The following is a 22,596-nucleotide window of genomic DNA, read 5'->3' as shown; positions in this document are numbered from 1 at the left end:
AAACCGATAAACCTCCTGGCCCCGATGGGCTACATCCTGGAGTTCTGAGGGAGGTGGCTAAGGAAATAGCGGAGGCATTGGTTGTAATCTTTCAAAAATCATTGGAGCCAGGGAAAGTCCCAGATGGTTAGAAAATCGCTGTTGTAACCCCCTTGTTCAAGAAAGGATCAAGACAAAAGATGGAAAACTATAGGCTGTTTAGCCTAACCTCGATTGTTGGTAAAATTCTAGAATCTGTCGCTAAGGATGAGATTTCTAAATTCTTGGAAGTGTAGGGTCGGATTAGAACAAGTCAGCATGGATTTAGTAAGGAAAGGTTCTGCCTGATAAACCTGTTAGAATTCTTTGAAGAGGTAACAAGTGGGTTAGACCAGGGAAATCAAGTGGATGTTATCTACCTAGATTTCCAAAAGGCCTTTGATAAGGTGCCTCACGGGAGGCTGCTGAGTAAAGTGAGGGCCCATGGTGTTTGAGGTAAGCTATTGGCATGGATTGGGGATTGGCTGTCTGACAAGAAGGCAGAGAGTTGGGATAAAAGGTTCTTTTTCAGAATGGCAGCCAGTGACAAGTGGTGTCCCGCAGGGTTCAGTGTTGGGGCTGCAGCTGTTCACTTTATATATTAATGATCTGGATGAAGGACTGGGGGCACTCTGGCGAAGTTCACCGATGTTACAAAGATAGGTGGACAGGAAGGTAGTTCTGAGGAGGTGGAGAGGCTGCAGAAAGATTTAGACAGGCCATTTGGGAGAGTGGTCCAGGAAATGGCTGATGAAATTCAATGTGAGCAAATGCGAGATCTTGCACCTTGGAAAAAAGAATACGAGCATGGACTATCTTCTAAACGGTGAAGAAATTCATAAAGCCAAAGTACAAAGGAATATGGGAGTGCTAGTCCAGGATTCTCTAAAGGTTGACTTGCAGGTTGAGTCACTGGTTAAGAAAGCAAATGTAATGTTGTTATTTATCTCGAGGGTTGGAATGTAAAAGCAGCGATGTGCTACTGAGACTTTATAAAGCTCTACTTAGGTCCCATTTGGAATATTGTGTCCAATTCTGGGCCCCACACCTCAGGAAAGACATACTGGCACTGGAGTGTATCCAATGGGGATTCACACAGATGATCCCTGGAATGATAGACCTGACATATGATGAGCTGAGAATCCTGGGATTGTATTCATTAGAGTTTAGAAGGTTGAGGGGAGATCTAATAGAAACTTACAAGATAGTTGGTTAGAAATGGTGGACGCTGGGAAATTGTTTCCGTTAGGCAGGTATACTAGGACCCATGGGCACAGCCCATGACTGTGTTTGTTATTGTAATAAGTAGTTATGTAATAACTGTTATGTTACTACATGCAGGTGATGCACATGAAGTAGGGGCTTCATTTATCTTAGATAAAGTAGTCATTACTGTCATTGTAAGCTTCACGCATTTGATCATTTGGGAGATTTTGCAATTAGTTGGCTAGTTTCTGTCTGCTCCTTCCGGTCATTCTTGAGTAACAATTTACGGTTATATGATACATAGCAAAATATTCCAAAACATTTCAGGGGATAGTGAAATATTTTAAAATAGAGGAGCATCTGTGGAAAAAAATCGATGGGAAGCTAGCAGATTGTGAGGTTAGAGATAGATAATGAAACATATGAGAGGTTTAGAGAGAGAGAAAATTCACTGATAATACAGGGTGGTAATAGCTGAAGACTGTGCAATTGTTGGTGCAGCACAATTGGTGGGAAAGGAATGAGATATGCATCAATCACAATTATTAAACAGTACGGTGCACATATTGAGATATAGCGTAGGAGAAAGTTATAGAGTGATGGTAGAGTGAACTGACATAAAGGTTAGTAAGATTGGGCTGTTAGGTCAGCTGATATTGTGCAGCGAAGAGAGGAAGCAGGGAATTGTCACCTGAACCTTGCACCGTTCCAAATAGCTTTTGTGCAGGATTTCTAAATGTTATGCCTGGAAAGGTTGTATTTTGAAGTGAGTACAGCTAAGGAGTGAGGATACACACATCGTTCAGAGAATCAAAGTCTAAGAAATACTTTAAACAATGAAGCTCGGTTGAAGACTTATCTCAGATTTAATGAAATCCCCAATTATTATGTACAGTTTCTATGAAACTGTTTTTATAGGTTTTCTTCAGATTAACCTTTTAATTCTTAGTTTCACATTTTAAATGTAGATTTAGAAAGCTAATGAAATTATGCTGACAAACATCATTAATAGGAGAAAGTGAGAAATATACAAAAATTAACTTAGAAGAAAGTTTATAGAATTAATTATGTTTATGTTGTTTGGGAAACTGAAAATATGATAAAATATGTGTCAACATGATGAAACATATCTGCAAAGAATATTAAAACCCAAAAACACTTTTATAATCATAATGTTAAGTTTGAGACATCATGTCAGTTGCAGGCTGTTTGTCCTTGCCACACTACACTGTTAACTTTGTTAGAATGTTTTCAGTGTATTTTGTTCCAGCAATGCAATCTATTTCAAAATCCCCTCACTAGTGAGTAACACCTATTGTCAACTCCAATGAATTTGCAAACTATTTCAGACCAACTCATTTTTTTGGTTCAGTAAAATATTATCAAAACATTCATTCTTCAGTCATGCATGTGACAAAATCCCGCAAAATCTACGTTATGTGCTGTATTCCTGATGAAGGGCTTTTGCCCGAAATGTCGATTTTACTGCTCCTCGGATGCTGCCTGAACTGCTGTGCTTTTCCAGCACCACTCTAATCTGAACTCTGATTTCCAGCATCTGAAGTCATTGTTTTTACCTTTATGGGAAAACACCTCACCTAAACATATTAATGGAAATGCAGTTAAACTTTGTTTGATTCTTAGCAAGAGTTTTTATAAAAGTCTTAATTTTTTGATTCTTTTGTTTTTAATTTTTGAGAAATTGAAATGCAAATTTGCAGAAGTTCAGCTATTATCCTTACTTAAAGGGTCTATTTTTCAGGTATATCTTCTCAAGCAATCCACACACAATTCTGCAGTGAATGAAAAATGTGACTCGAATTTTGTGCTTCTTTATTATACAGCTACCCATGCAAATTTATAGCACAGATTTTTTTTATAAACGTGGATAATTCCTTTACATAAAGCTCTCATGCTGCTCTTAAATTATCTCTTGTTTGTGTATGTGTGTCATTTGCTGTGTTTGTTTATATCTTCACTTAAAATCTAATTTGAGGGTTGTGAGATGGCTGGCACTTGCAATTACCCCAACAATGTAATTTCTCCACCAACCACAAAACGGCTTACTGCTGTTGAACTGGCTTGTTCACTTCAGAGTTTTTTTTGTGTGTCTTTCATATTCACTAAAATCCCTTCCAGCTATTTAGTTTCATTGACAATGGGAGGAGACGTCTAGTGCTTTTTTGTCAACTAGATTAATACTTAACTAAAGTGGGAAGGTCTGAATACTTTGCATTTTTACAGTCATTGCTATTTTTCAGGTATATATTAGCTTGTTTTACATACATGTGGTCAAAACACTGCAGATCAAGAATTTTAAGCATTCGTGCCTTAAGTTTAGACTATGGCATGTTGGAGAAAAGATACTTAACTTGATGAAATTTCAGTCTTGATTTTTGTGTATTTATTGGAAACCAGACACAATAGAGACAAACCTCTCAATAAAATTGCAAAGATGCTCCAGAATTGTCCACGAACTTTTATTTTGATTGGACAACAGAAAAGTTTTGGGGTTTTCTTGGATGCTGTGTTAACATGTGGTTGTATTGCAAAATGCAGGCTGGATTTTCCTATAGGGCAACATGCTTTTCAATGACTCAAACTGTAGTTAACTACAGCTTCAAAACTATACTTCTTTCTGCACTTCTACATTTCATGTTCCTATTCTGTGCAACATGCATTTGGAAAGGGGAGGATTGATTAGAGATAGTCAGCACGGCTTTGTGCATGGGAAATAGCGTCTCACAAACTTGACTAAGTTTTTTGAAGTTGTGGCCAAGACGATAGATGAAGTCGGAGCAGTCGACATTGTCTACATGGACTTCAGAAGACCTTCGGCAAGATTCCATATGGTAGACTGATTAGTAAAGTTAGATCACATGGGATCCAGGGACAGCTAGCCAATTGGATACAAAATTGGCTTGATGACAGGCGACATGGTAGTGGTAGAGAGTTGTTATTCAGACTAGAGGCCGGTGATCAGCGGTGTGCCATAAGGATTGATGTTGGGTCCACTACTTTCAGACATATAAATGATTTGGACGAGAATATAGGGCACACAGTTAGTAAGTTTGTGGATGACACCAAAATTGATGTTATACTTGACAGTAAAGGCAATGGAAGAGGATCTTGATCAACTGAGCAAGAGGGCCAAGGAAAGGCAAGTGGAGTGTTGCATTTTGGTAAGACAAACCAGGGCAGGACTTGCATAGTTAACGATACGGCTCCAGAGAGAATTGTCAAACAGAGATCTGGAGTTGCAGTTAAGCAGTTCATTGAAAATAATGTCACAAGTAAATATGATGGTGAAGGTGGTGTTTGGTATGCTCACCTTCATCATAGCATTGAGTATAGGAGTTGGGATCCATATTGTAGCTGTACAAGACATTGGTAAGGCCACGTTTGAAGTACTGCATATAATTCTGGTCACTCTGATATAGGGTGTTATTAGGCTGGAAAGGATGCAAAAAACAATTTGCAAGTATGAGTTATAAGGAAAGTCTGGATAGGCTAGGATTTTCTTCCTTAGAGCATAGTAGGTTGAGGGGGTGACCTTATAGAGGTTTATAAAATCATGAGGTACATATATAAGGTGAATAGCCATGGTCTTTTCCTGAGGGTAGGAGAGTCTAAAATTAGAGGGTATAGGTTTAGGGTGAGAGGGGAAGGAATTAAAAAGGACCTGAAGGGCAACTTTTTCACACAGAGGGTGGTGTGTAAATGGAACAAGCTGCCAGAGGAAGTGGTAGAGGTGAGTACAATTAGAACATTTAAAAGACAGTTAGAAGGGTACATGGATAGGAAAGCTTTAGAGGGCTGTGGGTCAAATGCAGGAAAATTGGACTAGTTCAGTTTAGAAACCCTGGTCGGCATGGACCAGTTGGGCCTGTTTCCATGCTGTATGACTTCACTGCTCTATGTGAGCAATTGGGGAATCCTCTTCCCAATTAAGAACTAGTTAGAGATTGCCACCTTACAAAAAAACTTCAGAATCAGCCTGGTGCATTCACTGCCCAAAGCACATATTTTAGAAACCCTTTTTAGTTGCTTGCAATCATATATTGGCCTATGTCCAAGAAGAATTGAAGGCTTTGAAGGGCTTAGTTATTTTCATGGAGGTGGAACATTAGGCTTCTTGTATTTCTATAAACCAGTAAACGAGGAATCTTGCCTTGTGTGTACTTAGCCTTACCTATGCCCTTAGGAACTGCTATCCTGCACTCACACAGAGGCCAAAGTTTGTCCCAGATCCTAAATAAAGCAGTGTTCCCCTTCTATGTAAATTCAGACCAAGTTTTAACCTTTATTGGAGGCTACACCCCATTCAAGTCAAACCATGGAATGCTGTGTGTTAAATCCTGCGCATAATTTCAGTAGAATGTGAGAAAGATAAAGAAACTAAAGATCGAGCAGGACAATAACTTGTTTCCAGTGAAAATAACACGCTGTAATGTGTTCAGTCAAAGATTGTTTCTCCTTGGAGGCAGGATTGTCCTCACCCAAGCTGCATTTGGAACAGGAATCCAGCCCAGCTAAACCCAATCTCCTTTGTTCCAAATGCTGCAGACAGGCCCGCTGATGGTGTCTCAAAATCTATTTGTATCATTAGCACTTCAGCGCTGGATGCTGAGGTATCAGTTGTATCATGTGAATTTTAACCAGTTCAGTGGCAATGAAAATGAAATTTCCAAAGAGACTTGGAGACTTCTTGAACACATGTCAGGATGGTCCTCTGAATTGCAGATGTCATAAGCCTGCAGTAACAATCTTTGTAATGATAAAAGTACTTAGTCAAGCTAATGATGGATGGAATGAACATTCCTGCATATCTACCAGCAATCACAACAGGGGAAGATTCTCTCTTCAGTGAGAAAGTGCAAATTTATAGCATTTGTAAGAGGCATGTCCCTGTTTTAGACAATGTCAAATTGGCCTCTTGGCTGGTCCTGAAAGGCCAAATTCATGAAGCCATCCTCCCAGCACCCTGACTCTTGTCTACATCATGCACTTGCTGCTAGTGAAATTTGCCATGAATGTAGCCCTTCTGGGTTTTAGTATTAATAGTTTATTCTGGTTACATTGTCTGTTCCACTCTTGCAGAACTCCATGAAGGTCATGTTTAAATGTTTGTGGAAGAATTGTGGGAAAGTTCTGAGTACATCATCAGGGATACAAAAGCATGTTCGCACACTCCATTTGGGGTAGGTCTGAAATTTCTCAAATAATGTTTACCTGTGTCTAGTGGGATTCCAGAATCATTGTACTCAATTTGAAATTTAGTTAATCTGAGACTGATGAGTTCAAATTCTTAAGTTAATAGTAGTGCTTGGTTCAGAACTTGTACACTTTTTATCTGTTCATGTTCTTGCATTGTTCTTCTAATGAAATTCTTCTTGTGGAGAATAAATTTGGAAATTAAGTGAACATTATGGAACCATTCTCCTGTCACCTGATCAATAGTATGTTTCCTTGAACAGAGAGTGTAACACTTTTAACCAAATTAATTACAGTACTCTATTAATATATAGGTAACAATGATACTGAACTCTGCCCTCAATTTGCTATTTAGGTATGAAAGTCACTTCCTGTGGTTTTTCATGTCTATTTGGTAATATTATGATTTGTAACACGGTAATCTACTTTAAACATAACCTTTAACATGGAACTTGTACAGATTGCAGACTTAAATTTCTGTAATGCACTGAATATGTTGTTGCATTTGAAAATTCTTATACTGTCCAGAACAGTAAGATGGCTACCATCTGTGGAAAGAAGGAAAATTTAACAATCCATTTTAGGCAGTTTAAAGTTTGTGTAACACCATAATTTACCTGCATTTTAACAACTATGTTGTTTTCCATTTGTGTCATCTCTCAATTCCATTATGTAACATATCAAAGTAGCACAGAAATCTTGAAAACAGCACTGTGCTGCTCCTCTCTGTCTTCGATAGAATTAACATAGTGCATGGCAATAAATTTGCAAGAAGCTGACTGAGAAATAACCTGCGCATTTTGTTTCTAAGGGATTGTGACAGAATGGATCAGAAGCTGGTTAAAAACCAGAAAGAGGGTGTTGATTAATAGATTATTTTCTTGATGGGGATAAAAAGTGTAAGCACCAGTTCCTCAAGTGCAGTCCAAGAGTCAATTACTCTTATCAATAAAGAATAACACTGACTTAAGAGGGTACAGTGATACATTTTGCTCGTGACCCAGAAATAGAGTATGGTTACCGAATAGGACTGTGTACAATTACGGGAGAATGAGCCTTGACACAAACTCAAATGAATACAGTGAAACATTTATAAGTTGCAATATAGATACAGATTCTTAAGATGCCACCATAAGTACAAATTCTTGGGTAAATTAGCGGGCCTGTAGCTAAAGAAGACCAGCAGCCCATGGGGAATGGTGAATCCACTCAGACTGAAAGGAGCGCGTGAGGGAGCTTCAGATGGAGGCATCTTCTGAAACACTCAGAAAATGACTAGCCATATCTATACAGCGGTTACATGAGTGGGTTAGAGGTTAGAAATCTGCAGCTAATAACCTACCACCTATATCCACTTGCCTGGATGAGGGCAGCTCGAAAACCACTCAAAGCTAAACACTATTCAGGACAAAGCAGCCCCCTAACTGGCACCATATCCTCAAATCATCATTCCCTCCACCACCGACAATAGCAGCAGTGTGTACCATCTACACGATGCACTGCAGAAATTCACACAGGGTCCTTAGGCAGCAGCTCCCAAACCCAAGGTCGCTCATCACCAGCTCAAGGACAGCTAGGGATTGCAACAACACCCACGTCCCATGAATGAATAAAAACAGAAACTGAAGTGGAATAGGTCAGTGTACCAAACTGAGTGGAGAAGAAACCTTCCTGGGTGATCTCTTCAGGCTGCAGGTTGGGCCTGTGTCTGAAATCTGCATCACTGGGGCGTGGAGCTTCTGATACAATATTCACCAAACCTGTTACTGGAAGGCCAGCTCTAAGGGCCTGCTATGGCCCGGACTTGATGAGGATTTACCCCAACTCCGGGAGAATTCTTTCTTAGTTATGGAGTAGCAACTGCCTGATAGTGCCAAGATGGCTGTCACTGCCATTGTTCACCCACCTTTGGCAGGTCGCCTTTAACCCGAACAAGTCTGTCCCTTTTCTGGCACTCTTTCCTTCAACTTCGTTCCTGATCCCATTCCCACAGGATCAGGATGATTCCACCTGATGACTGAACTAATCTCCTTGATGTGATATGGAAGGTATGTTTATTGTTCCTCATTTCATTCAATCTTGGTGAAACTTGTGAGGGACAGAATGTCTACTGATTGACAGACCCTCCTCTTGCCCCTTCACTCCTGCCCCAAACACTCCCGCCCCAAACACTCCCCAAGCATTAATAGAGAATAGATTTGGAGGAAGGGCAGAGGGTAGCTTTGACTGAAACATGGTTGCAGCTGGTGCAAGATGTGTAGAGACAACGGTCCAATGTTAAAATCCGCGAGGAATGAAATTCCCAGCCACTGTTACTTCTACAACGACTTATTATTGTGTTTACAGATAAGTTGTCCAAGTTAAAAGCTAATGCTGTACTGTTGGATCTTATAAAATACTTTACAGAATGTTTTGATACAGTATACACAATTTTTAAAATGTCATTATACATTAAATGTAAACACCAATTTATATTTACTGAGCCAGTCTGTACAAACGCATTAGTAATATTAAGCTTGTCAGGTAAATAAAACCAAACGAGCAGCCATTCTTAATGTAATTTAAAACTTTTTTTGTTCCGGTTTTCTGATAAAAACCTTATATCAAAATACCTTGAAGTGCTTTACAAGAATGGGGACTGGCAGAGAGGAGGAAATAAGATTCCAAAAAATCTGAGGTGCCTAAAGGACAAGGTTTTGGAAGAGGTAGGCAGATATGAATCCAGAAATTTCAGGAGGGAATTGCAGAGACTAGGTCTCGTTGGGTGAGGGCATTGCTAGAGACACTCTGAAACAGGCAAGCAATACAGACTGACAAGTTAAAGCCAAGATTTTGAGTTGCTTGGTGAAAGGTATTGGAAGAGTAAAGTGGAACTCTGCTTTCTTGTAACAAAAGAATATGCCAGATGGAGAACAAAACCCTCAAATCTGTAGCAAATTGTATTTTTTACAAACAATCATTTCTAATTCATGCAAAAAAACTCAGCAGTATTTTCAGCTAATTTTGAGATTACATCAGTAGGTTTTCAGCATGTTTTGATACCCATATTACCTACATGTTGTATGTTACAGGCATAATGGTGATTCTGATCACTGTGATGGTGAAGAAGACTTCTACTACTCCGAGATTGATGTGGATGTAGATTCATTAACTGATGGATTGAGTAGCCTCACACCAATGTCTCCAACTACCACAATGCCACCAGTTTTTCCTAATGTGGATTCTGGATGTTCAGATCCAGCTTTGGGAAAGTGTGAGGAGAAATTAGTGACCCCTTTGAGCCAGTCTGCACCAACTAACTTGTATCATGTACGCACTGACCATGCTTATCAGGTAAGTAATCAGAAAAAAATTGCATTAAAGCATGATTAAAAGATGGCAGACATTTTTACATCCTTCGTTTGGTTCATCTGTCCAGTTGTCCAAGCGACAAATTGTACAATAATTATTTGAATAAAGTTGGAAATTAGTTTATCATTGGTAATACAGAATTTATTTCAAAAAATATTATGAAAGATAAGAACAAACTTGCTTTTATAAAGCATCTTTTTCTATCATCAGGACATGCCAGACCACTTCACAACTAATAGTTTACTTTCAGTAAGATATTCTGTTCTGCAGGTGGTGATGACAGCCTATTTACACTGATTAAAGAGTCACAAAGAACTAGTTTTGGGGAAAATGGTGTTGTCAAAGTCCCTCCTTCTAACTGTGATGGGATCTATTGAATCTATTTACTTTCTGATCTGTTATAGAAGACAGCAGCTGATTGCAGCAGCAGGACTGCAATCCTTCTAGTTTCATATCCTCAGAACCTCAAATAGAATTTGATATCTCTCAAATTTCTGATTTAAAGGAGGTGTTACTACTGAAATAAACTGATTCTGAAGAATGATTAGTATGTTTATTATGTATTTGATTCTGCTCTAAACTATTTTATTGAAAGAATTCTACTGAAGTACTGTCAAAATAGAGTGTAGTTTAATTTGAGCATCTCGCCACTAGCACTGGTAACCAAACAAAGGCTCTGGTGCTGATTCCCTCCTACTCCAGCTATTACCATACTCATCAGTAATGAGGCTCTTTATTTCTATCCCCATCAACAAACAGAAATAATATGGTATAATCACAATTGTTGGACCATAGAAAGCAAATACTTGCATCATGAAGACTCCAATGAGCCATTTATTTCTATCTAACTTTCTTATTTACTCCCAGATCTTTTAATTGTCTTCAAGCAGCTATCTAATTCTTATAAAATGAATACGTGAACTCTGGCAGAGAACTTTAGCTTGTGAGAAGATTTCTATAACTTCTGTTTAGGTTACTCTGTATACCTACAGGGGCAATTTTATTTAGTCACTTCTTTGAATCTGTTTGTAAAGACTGCATGTTAAAACTTGATTTTATGTTTTCTTGTGGGAACTTGTCTATTCATAGTCTTTTTGTGCTACTTATGCCCTGTCCCATTGTTTACTTTGGTATTCAGTCATTTAACATGTCCATCTGAATTTTATTTCTCTCTTGGTTTAGCATTGTCATTAACCCATTGACAACAAATGGTATGATCATACATTAGTATCCCATTACATAATTATAATGCCGTACATTTGTATCGTAACAAATCTTGATGAAAAAAATCATAAATACACACATATCATGGTGAAATACCTGTCCTTTGATTAAATTAGTTCCGTCCTTACAGATCTTCCCATCTATCCAAACTAATTCTGAAGTAATGTGGGCAAAGGTGTGCAGTGCAACTCTGGCCAAATTTGAAAAGGATAAAAGAAATGCTGCTTATTTAGGTAGCCAAGCTGGACTTTTTAATATCAGTAGAATTATTTTTACTGTTTTAAATTCTCTATCCTTACATCACAGCAATAATTCCATTTCACAAGTACTTTGTCAAAATATATTGGATGCTAAAAACATCCTAAAACTGAAAATGAAGGAAATTCCCAGCAGGCCTGCTATTGCCTGGCCTGCTGAATATTACCTACATTTACTGTTACTAGTTCAGAAGTATTTTGTTGGTTGCATGTCAGTTCTACACATCCCTTTTTTTTTGACCTAATTAAGGTCCTTTGTGGAATCCTAAATGAAATTCAGTGAATCCATTCATTATCACAATCACAGACTTAAATATCTTATTTTTTTGATTTACAGGCTACAGCCCCGGTGAGCATCCCTCTATCATCAAAATTTATGCCAAATGGTACTGGGTTCAGCATATCATTGCAGTCTCCACCTATAATTTTTAAAGGTTCACAGGTGAGTACTGTACAGTGTAGTCTTGTTTGGTCAGCATTGTATACATGCTTTCAGTACATTGCAGACCTCCAGCTGGGACAAATTTGTAGCCTGCTGACCTATTTAGCATTAATTGTGGCCCTCAATCCTGTCTGAAAATTCTGCCTCTTGATGGATTATTGCTGCCCTTTGTATGTTCATACAGCCAATTTTCCAAGGTTCAATGTGCAGCACAAAATCAGCCCAACAGACTTTTTAATATTGATTAAAACAATGGAAACAAGCCAACAACAATTTGCCTCCTATAAAATATCTCATTCTGGCATTCGACTCTTAAAAGTATTCTGCTTAAAGCAGAAGCCTTGCTTATTATAATTTGGTTCATGAGGTACCTAGGTGTTGATCTGGTAAAACAGGTCTCTGTAAAGAGGCCAGAGCTGCTGCCTTTGATGTTTTAGATATTGTGATATTTTCCTTCATACATTATGTAGGTTCACTGGATAATGCTCCCTGTTTGCATTTCTTTGTCAATAATTTGCTTCAGGCTTGACATTGCACATACAAAGAGAGGAGAAGCCATTGGGATTCTGAAAGCAAGACATAAAGGCAATGTTTAAAATTACGATTATGTAGAGTCTTTCAAAATACAGTCAGTATTATTATAAACAAAGATGAATGCAACTTTGCAGTCAATAAGATATCACACACAGCAAATGAAATTCACCATCAGTTATTTTGGTGGTGATTTTTGATGAATAAATGTTGGCAAGGATCCTACACTTTGAATAATATCATTAAATCTTTAATACTTCAATGCTGCACTGAATGTGAGACATGAAATTAGGACCTTAGTTGAGAGATATGGCGGCAACACTGATATGATTTAAGATGAAGAAAAGGATTTTTAGAAACTAAGGTTGGTTTCCCCTTGGGAACTGTCCCATAACTTTTTTTAAAAGATAAGAGAATGGAGAGTAATAATTGTCTAACTGATGAAATGACACCCATCTTATAACTGTCATTACAATTAAGAAATATTTAATCGGCTGTAAAACAAAGACAACTCTAATTAAATGTAAGACTTTTAATTTCTTTCTTTCAATGAATGCAGGAGTTTCACTTAGCTATCACCAAGTTATGCTAATTATTGCAAGAATGCCTGCAGACCACTTCAACCTAGGCAACAAACTGCTGGTGGCTATTTCAGGTCATAATTACTCTTATCATTCAATATAATGATCACAGATCTGCTGCAGGCTGTACCTATTGTGATATTCCATGGGAAATCAGTCATTATCTGCATACTTTCTGCTATACATCCAATTGTCAGAGGAGGTAGGAGCCCAAGAGTTTCTACTTCCCTCAAATGTATTCCAGCTATCTAATTTGTCCTAGGCAGTGGCTCAGGATGGCAGTCATCTCCAGTAAAGAAGGCTTAATGCTCCCAGTGTAGTCAGTGAAGTATTCATAGGAACATCACAAGAAGACTTATCTGACTTTCCCAAATTGACAGCCCAGGTATTTTTGACACCAGTCGATGGAACAACACTGAGCCTCTCTTGAAGTTCTGTCTGCAATATCCTTGGAGTACTGTGTGGACAGCAAAGTTGTAAACATGTTCTTCAGTCTCCTTTTCATTTTGCTGCTCAATTCTACAGCCAAGCTACACTTTTTGACCCAGCTGTCTTGGTGTCAGGATTTGATTTTACAGCACAGATGTAAGAAATAATCCCCAGGCTTTGTAACTAAAAGGCTAAAGAAGTCAGGCTTTTGCTTTATTCTGCAGCTTATGGAGGAAGACTTCACATATCAAAGGAATAAAACAAAGATCTGATTATTTACTGACAGTTAACATATATATGCACACGTTGATCACAAACCACAGCTGCCTCAGACCTTTCTGCTTGCTCATCTCGGACATATTAACTGCCTCTGTCCTTGGAATTTGTTACTCTCACTGGAGGTGATTGATTGGATGTTTGCAGAAACATATGTCATAATTTGTTAGTGCAATCATGCTCCCATTGCTTTGTGCTCACTCACCCTCAAATAAAGCTGGAAAGGAGGTGAGAATTGCCTTTTCTTTAAGGTGGCCTGCAGAAAATCCAGATGTCACCATAATACAGGGGATGGTGCGTTATGCAATCAAAAGTTACATTCCATACATTTGCCATGTAAAAGATTGCAAACATGTATGAAGGCTATGGGATTATGTGGAAGCGTTGCAGCCTTAATAAGCTATTAAAACATTTCAATGCAATGTAAGCTGTAGATTGTACAAAACAAAGTTGAAATTTGACTAGCTTTTCATACAGTTTGTGACAAAACTACAGGTGATTTGTGATTTTCTTTTCAGTACAGAATTGACCATTTCTTTTATTATGACCTGTGTGTTCATTTGAGCATCCTTTGTATTGCCTAGTCCGTCTCCCCTGCTGGAGGTATGTTTAGGTAGCTCTGAGTGAGTTTGCAGGTCTCTCCCTTCCTGAAGCCAATTTGAGTCTACCTTTCCCTGAACAGTAATAATATTGCCCGTACCTTAAATGCTGGAAGGCTTTTAAATTTCGCCAACAGAATATCACTTCCTGTCCCCAGTTGGCTCCAATCCCAATTAGAAGCATTCCAGCTGCCCAGAGTTCACCCAAAGTATATTAATGAGGTGGAACCTAGTATTTTCAAAGCAGTGGATGAACATCACATCAAATGGATGCAAATTACACTGGACGTTAACCTTTGGGTCAGGCTCATTGCCAGTCTGGAAAATACAAGCTGATATGTGAGAAGAGAAAAAGAAAACAAAATTAGATTTGCAGCTGCAAGTTTCCAGAAAGTTCTTTTGAGGCTCAGAAGAATCTGATGTAGAAATTCTGTTAACTAATAATTAAATAGCATGGATTGATCTGATTATCAATGATTCAAAGTAACTGTAGAACACACTTTTGTTTATGAAAATCTGAGAAATGAGTGTCTAATGCAAAAGGAATGTTAACTGACATCATGCATTCTAGTTTAAGGGTTAGAATCAGTACAGATCCTCAATATATACTTGAACTTTATGAAACAAAATTAGAAAATGCATTAATTACAGCGCTGAGTGGTGAACATCTGTAGAGAGAAATAGCAAGTTGATATTTCAGACACAGCCGTTCCTGTTCTGTTTTTGTGTCCTATTTTGATTGTCTTAATTTGTATTTGATGTAACACCGTGGAAACTGGGAGTAATTGTGAATTTCTGGTTATTTTTAGGATCCTCTAGCACAAATTCGTCCAATCAATATTGTTGAGAAGCGACAGATTTCCCACCCATCCTTAAAGGTACATACTTCTCTCGTGTCATCCCCTAAACCAGGGACAGGAACAAGGTACTATCTTTATTTTATGTTCCATACTTTTTGATGTAAGGGATTCAATTTTAATGACAAACTTACCATTTGTAAAGTTAGTTTTCTTTACAGTTAAGTAACAGTGTTTATATGGGTCTAGTGGTCTGGACGTTACCAGACAACTTGACAAAAGCAAACCCTGAAATCGGAGGGTATTCTCTTTGCATCAGTGAAATCGTTCACATTATGAACAAGGCAAAATCGATTTGTAGACTATTAGGTCTTGGTTGAATAAAGAAGTAGAGAAATCAATTTACTTTAAATTTTGCTGCTTGGAGATAGACAGTGAGAATTTTGCTTTACTGTTTGAAAAGCATTGCTTGCAGTCATGTTTGTTTCAGTAACCTGATCTCAGGTTCTGAAATGAGTGCGTGGAATTTTCCAAGGTTCCATTTGTCCACTAGTTGGAAGCCAAAGAATAAATCACCAACTACCAGACTCTAAATGATCAGAATTACAACCATTTAAGTTCTCTGAAGTGTTGCTGGCAGCTGAGTGTCAAGGTGGCTTGTGCACCAGTTCAGCTTTCTCGTAAAGAAATAGCAGAAATAAGAGTTTAAAAAATTAAACAAGTGTGTTTGACAAATGTCTATGCATCTCCTTTCAGAAAGCCTAGAGGGGAAGGAAAGAAATGCCGAAAGGTTTACGGAATGGAGAACAGGGATATGTGGTGCACTGCCTGCCGCTGGAAGAAGGCCTGCCAGCGGTTTGTTGACTGAGAAAATGGCACTTTTCTGAATTTTGTACACTCTCTTAAGATTTGACTGCACGCTGTTTCCTGAACAATCAATTGAAATAAGAACGGGGCAAAGTATTTTATTAGCAGGGAATGCTAATTGCATGATTCTGTTTGAATGACGCACTTGTAATTATGTGTGAAAGCAATCAAAAAAGGTTAATCTTTTTTTAAGTAGGGTGACTGTTTTGCATTTTAAAGTTTTTCTTTGAACTTGCTGTGTTTTTAATGGCACTTGATCCAGCTGGCAGTTTTGCTGGGTTTTTTAAAATATTAAATCTTTGGCAATTTGATGAAATTCCTCAACGGCAGGCATTTTGACTGCTATCTTTGCACCCTCTTGTTTCATTTATTTTCCTCCCTTAAAAATAATCTTCAATCTTGGAGAAGAATTGACTCTTCATTCCACTGCTGGACCAGGAGACTGGTATTGTTTCAGGAAACACATGCAGATTTTAAAATAAGTAAAGCAAATTGAATTTGTTTGCTGTACAGCTTTGCTTTTACTGCATTTTTAAAAAAATGTAAATTTTACAGTTTTGGTTTTTGATAGAATATGGAGGGGCGTGGGGAGTCTTTTAACCAAATTTTAATTGTTTTTACGGTGAAAAAACTTGTATATTGCTGTCCTGAATTTTTTTAAAACTTTTTTTGTTATAAAATTTGATAAGTAATTTGGAACTAAAATAGGGTCAGACCTGCCTGGAGAATTCAGGATGTGCCAATGGGAAAGTCTCGTTGAATTGAATTAGGCTGTACTGCACAATGAATAATTCTAGAAACACATGGAGGTTGCCAAAGGTGCAACATGTTGTAGTTGTGAGGAAGTACGTGAGGTGTAAATAATGTCTCTTCACTGTAAAATAAGATTTGTAGCAATAGCTTTAGTTGAGTATTTTGAAAAAGGAAAAAAACTGATGAAAATGGTTTTGTATTTATGATCCATTTTCACGAATGTATGACAACCATCCTTTCACAGTGTTTAGTCCATTCTTCAGTGCTGGTTGCTATTACAATTGTTTTTCTTTTAAGCTGTTGCATAACTATATCTGCTCACCACTGCATTTTATTTTTGTTTTCTTGATTGGTTACGGTTACTAACTGTGACCAACAGAGAATGCTGCACCTTCTTTTAGTACCAGGATATTAAGCTAAATCCAATCCAGTTTACCACCAATTATATCTCGGGGTCTTCAGGCATAAGTTTCTGCCAAATGTTGAACAGTGAATAGAAATGGCAGCTTAAAACTTTAGCAGTTTGATGAAATACAGGGTTTAAGATTTCTTTCCAACCCAGATAGTCACTGGCCAGTGAGTAAGTCACTTATTGAAGGGTTTAAACATGTTATAGTGGATGGCAGTTTAATGATGAATATTGCCAAAAATGGTGTTTGATTTCTGTACAAAGAAAATATTGCTTTGTATACCAACATTTTAAAATGATTCTAGTACTCAGATATGAAGTTATTTTTAAAAGGTGTGTTGGCATACTGACCCATCCATCATCCCGACAGAATCCAGCCCCAATGAACCATTTGTTTCTATAGTTCGTGAAGAAAACCAGTCTATTATATCAGTGTTCATATTGTAGTATTTAGAGATAACATACCAAAGTAAGTCTCTCCATGGGCAGTTTGAATGCTGTATTCTCAGGACTTAAATGTTTATAACAACTGTAAATGGAAAAACAGAGACTCTAATATTTTAATTATATACTGGATTTTTTTTTGATTAAAAAGGGCTTACCTGTAAAATAGATCTCGCATAAGTAGCTCTAAACTGGTCTTTGACCACAACTGGTGACATAAGCAAATGAATGTAAACTGTTAACTTTTGCAGCTTTCATTACATTAATTCTTTGTGTGTGGAAAAAGAATGATTAATGGTTAATTTTCATATGTCAATATGCAAAGAAAACTTCAACCCACAACAAAGCTTGTTTTATTGCCAAACTTATTTGTATTGCATAATTGTGGCAGTAAACATTCCAAGAGAGAACTTTATTTCTGCTTTGAAGACAACGTGTATTACCAGCAGTTGTACCAACTTTGGTTTCAGAAAATAATCATTGAACAGGTGAAGTAATCAATCCTTTTGGGGAAAATGCACTTTTTGTATGAAAAATGTTATGGATGATGTGTATAGTGTGCTTTTTATTAATGTTGGAGGTGCAGCATTTGTTTTCCATACTGTCTTTCAGTGGGGATGTAAAGTCCTCATGATTTTACAAAGGAACAGAATTACTAAGTTAACCAGAATGGGAAGGACCTCTTATTTCTGTAGATACACCTGTAATGCTGTGTCATGTCTTCCATGATCAGCAATGCCTACTGCTGAGGTTTACGTGCCAATGTAATGCTGGGTTTCATATTTTTTTTTAAAAATGCAAGAAATAAAGATCCTCAAAGCATTTGTTTCAAATGGAAATGCATTTTTAAAAAGCAACACTGGTAAGAGATGGTCTTACTAAACAGCAACACTATTGACAACCAAAATCTGTAATTTTATTCATTGGAAATCACACAAAGCTGCAAGACAGTTTGGAATTGACTCCTGAACCTGAAGCAGTGATACCAGGTTCCCTGGAAAATACATACTTAGCTTGGATCTGCCTTGAATTTAACTCCATTGTGGACTCAGTTAAGCTTAATAAAGAGATCAGGACCATGGTACTGATCAGAAATTATATTAGTATTCTATGAATGTGATGATTGAAACTATAATGAAGATTTTACAAGAACCAGGCAAACATCTTCAGAAAGTTTAGTTCCAAGGTATTTTCAAAGGTGAAGCAAAATTCTCATCACTCCTAATATTTACTCACCACCGCCCCACCCCAGCATCTTCCCATATAACCTTGCTCTTTTAGCTCTTGCCTCACGTCCAAAGGCAGATGAAGCAGCAATTTACTTGCAATTGTTTCAGTTCAGTCTGCTCTACTTACTGCTCACAGTGCTCTTACTGCTCTTCTCGACCAAGTACACATTGGGAACACCTTTGTTCTGCCCATATGAACAATCCCAACCTTCCATTTGCTTGCAGTTCCAATACACCATCTTGTTCTTGTGCCATCTTAGAACATACAACAATACAGCACAGAACAGGCCCTTCGGCCCTTGATGTTACACCCACCCGTGAGCTATTCTCAGCTCGTCCCCCTACACTATCCCATCATCTATTCTGGACCTATTGCTGTCTCTGTGAACCTCCAATGCAAGCTAAAAGAACAACATGTAATTTTTCACTTAGTCACATTATAGATTTTAGGACACAACATGGAGTTCAGCAAAGTGGGAGAATGGGGTTGAAAAACTTACCAGCCATGATTGAATAGCAGAGCAGACTCGATAGGCTGAATAGCCTAATTTCTGCTCCTGTGTGTTATGGTCTTCAGAAATTGAACACAGTCCTCCATTACATTACTTCCCCTCCGTATTGTTTGCATGGGTTTTCAGGAAAGCCCATCTATATTTGACAATATCACATCCATCATTAATGACTGTTTTGTATCTAGATCTCACCTTTACTACTATTAGCATTGTATTAATCTTTTGCTGTGGGCCCATTACCAACTATTACACCACCCCTCACTCTCAAAAAAAAAACAAAAACCCACCATTTCTCAGGCATTTTCAGTTCCAAAGACAACTCATCAGACCAAAAATGTTAACTGTTTTTCTCTTCACAGATACTGCTAAACCCGCTGCCATTCTACAGCACTTTTTTAAAAAGTTTTTAATCATCACCAAATGTTCAAATGTACAGAATATAGTTAAAATAATCATTAGCTTTTTGCAATAACTACATGTAGAGTTTTATCATTAAGTATAAATACCCACAAACATTTTTCTTACTGCTTGTTGGATTCATATTAAATCACTTTACAGTTTTATTTTGAAATTTTTTCATATCCATTAATAGCAGGTAACATGACATTGCAACTTTCTTTTTAATCTGAAATATTAAAATTTTAACGGACTGGTAATTTATCGGGTTCTACCATAGTCAGCATGAAGTAATGGTACATTTTAAAAGCTATAGTTAGCACTGCTACCTCACAGCACCAGGGTCCCAGGTTCGATTCCAGCCTCTGGCGACTCTGTGTGGAGTTTGCACATTCTCCCCGTGTCTGTGTGGGTTTCCTCTGGGTGCTCCAGTTTCCTGCCACAATCCAAAGATGTGCAGGTCAGGTGAATTGGTCATGCTAAATTGCCCACAGTGTTGGGTGCATTAGTCAGAGGGAAATGAGTTTCTCTTCGGAGGGTCGGTGTGGACTTGTTGGGCCGAAGTGTCTGTTTCCACACTGTAGGTATTTGAATCAAATCTAATCTAATCTATAGTTTTCTTCAGATTAAATAATTTACATCTTGCTGAGATAAATCTGAATTGCTTAGCGCCTTTTTGTGGCTTATTTTAGTATTACACTTACTACTATTTAGGAATGTTCGTTGTTGAATAGTGTAGTTTCAGAACTCTCCTACAACTATTAAAAATACTAAAATATTTCTAGTAATAACAGTAATGCATTAAACGTAGAAATGGATTTTAAAGAGTTGATAGCCTCTGTTTCAATGATACATGTGCTAGGAGTTCTGTACTCTTACAAAGCATTGAAAGCCTTAACAGAATAAACTATTCAGTGCTGGGTCCTCAACTGTTCACTATTCATAAATGATTTGGACAAATTGACCCATGATATGATTGCTAATTTTGCTGATGACACAAAAACAAAAGTATATGAGCCAAAATCTGAAAATGCAATAGTGTGGGAAATTATCTATTTTAAAAGGCAGAATAAGGAGGAAGCATGTGGTGAGAGATAACATGAGTCTGAGATGGAGAGTTGGATATCGCAGTAATAAGGAAAGCAAATAGAATGTTACCATTTTCTTGAGTGAAATTAATGTAATAGCAAGGAGGTTTGGATTATATAGCTCATTAGTACTATATAGGTTTACTCTTTTAGGAAAAATGTAAATATATTGGAAGCAGCACACAGTTGACTAGATTGGGTGGTTTATCTTTTAAGGAAAGGTTGGCCAGGTTAGACATGCATCCATTGTGTTTAAAAAAAACAAGAGGTTACTTTGATTAAGGCATACAAGGTCTAGGCAGGGTGGATGTAGAAAGTTGATTTCTTCTTGGGAGAATATAGAGTTATCAACACCTAATATTGTCAGAAGGAATGCCTGAGACCTAACAAAGTTGAAACAGATAATTGAGTTTGAATTGGTAGTATAAATGTAGGGAGCGAGCAATCAAGAGTCTGAATTTTATGTAGTGCAGTTAACTGAAATAAAGCATGGAATTGAATTCAGTTCAAATGCAAGCCATCTTTTAAGAGGATAACCTTAGTAGCAGAGTATTGTTGAGTTAAAATATAAAATTTCAAGGTACAACTACCCACCCCTGTTTATGACATGGACCTGAGTTACTTAGTTACCAAAGACGAAGCAAGGTACATCCTTAGCATTGTTATTACCGGACAGAAGCAAAGTTTCCTTGGACATGGAACGTGATAATGTAAACACAAATGAAGATTTGGAGAAATTGTTAACGTACATGGATAAATCTTTAAAATATTTTGAAGAAAAATGTTTAAATATTACAACAAATACAAAACAATGCAATTGAAAACAGTACAAAAATAGTATAAAACTAAACCCAAATAAAAAACAATTCCCCAACCCACCCTCCTATACGAATGTATAAACATATATAGAGAAGTATAAAATTTAAAAACCTAAACTAGCTACTTAACTAAATAAATAAATAAATGCCTAACAACAACCAAATAAATAATAATAACTCAGCCCAGCCAAACAAAACACTCATACATTCACAGTTCCTCCTCCCTGGATATTGGACTCATGAAACAATCGTTATGGCTATATAAAAGCCCTTGTTAGTGTGGCAGATAAATCTGTGTCCAGCTATTTCAAAAAGGGTTGTCATGTCTTGTCTTGTAAAAATTCTCAGTTTTGTGGGGTACCATATTTGAGAGAAATTCCAGGGGAATATGCTCCATAACAATCTTCCACCAACCCAACAGGCCTGGGGGGTTTTCAGATATCCAACCTAGCAAGATGTACTTCCTTGCACAGAACGTAAGCATATTGAAAAGTTTTTTCTTATGCGCGTCTGCATGAAATACAATGGGTAGGCCCAAAAGGAGAGAAATAGGATCTTTCTCCACCCCTACACCTAAAATCCTCTCCATTGCACCCACCACAGCGCTCCAATGTGTTTGAAGCCTGTCACAAGACCAAAGACAATGGGTAAGAGTTCCCGTGCAGACCTTGCACTTGGGGCATGCTGAAGATACCCCTGGTTTAAATTTTGACAAACAGTCTGGGGCTAAGTGGACCCTGTGGAGAATCTTCAACTGTAAAGTATGGATCCTATTGCAAATTGATATCTTCCTTGCATTCTCCCAAATATCCTCCCATGTCTCTGAAGAAACTTCAACACCCAGCTCTCTTTCCCACATCTTGCAGAGTCGATCAGACTCATCTGAGGTGGCACCCCCCCAAATTGGTGATATAGAGTGAGTGACAGTGAGTGTACTCTTAGCCCTTAGTACCCCTCTTTCTATGTCAGATTTTAGGGATCAGGCAAAAGTGTGGTCTTTTATGAATAATATCCCTAACTTGAAAAAAACAGAGGTCTCTATTAGGTAACTTGTACTTCTGTACTAACTGATCGAAGGACATCATTACATCTCCCTCAAATAAATCACCCATGCAAAATATACCCCCAGCTGCTCAACATTTAAATCCTGAATCT

At 37.7% G+C, this 22,596-nt stretch overlaps 1 protein-coding gene across 4 annotated transcripts in view; it reads left to right on the top strand.

Annotated features, from left to right (window-relative positions):
• The window catches only part of LOC122560144 (zinc finger protein 704-like), a 112,617-nt gene extending 94,397 nt beyond the window's left edge, over positions 1 to 18,220 (top strand). For 3 of the 4 annotated variants that reach the window (XM_087994869.1, XM_087994870.1, XM_087994867.1), the window contains exons 5-9: positions 6,325 to 6,425; positions 9,510 to 9,771; positions 11,608 to 11,712; positions 14,938 to 15,053; positions 15,682 to 18,220. In XM_087994869.1, the coding sequence (XP_087850995.1) occupies positions 6,325 to 6,425; positions 9,510 to 9,771; positions 11,608 to 11,712; positions 14,938 to 15,053; positions 15,682 to 15,793 (696 nt within the window). In that variant the 3' untranslated portion in view covers positions 15,794 to 18,220. The remainder of the gene's footprint in view (positions 1 to 6,324; positions 6,426 to 9,509; positions 9,772 to 11,607; positions 11,713 to 14,937; positions 15,054 to 15,681) is intronic. The other variant, XM_087994868.1, reaches the window with a different exon arrangement.
• Positions 18,221 to 22,596: the final 4,376 nt, after the last annotated feature.

The sequence above is a fragment of the Chiloscyllium plagiosum genome, unplaced genomic scaffold, assembly GCF_037043375.1.
Source record: "Chiloscyllium plagiosum isolate Xiang-an unplaced genomic scaffold, Cpla_swu_hap1 HiC_scaffold_15, whole genome shotgun sequence".
NCBI lineage: Eukaryota > Metazoa > Chordata > Chondrichthyes > Orectolobiformes > Hemiscylliidae > Chiloscyllium > Chiloscyllium plagiosum.
The sequence above is the reverse complement of the archived record's forward strand: the minus strand, read 5'-3'. Positions and strand labels throughout refer to the sequence as shown.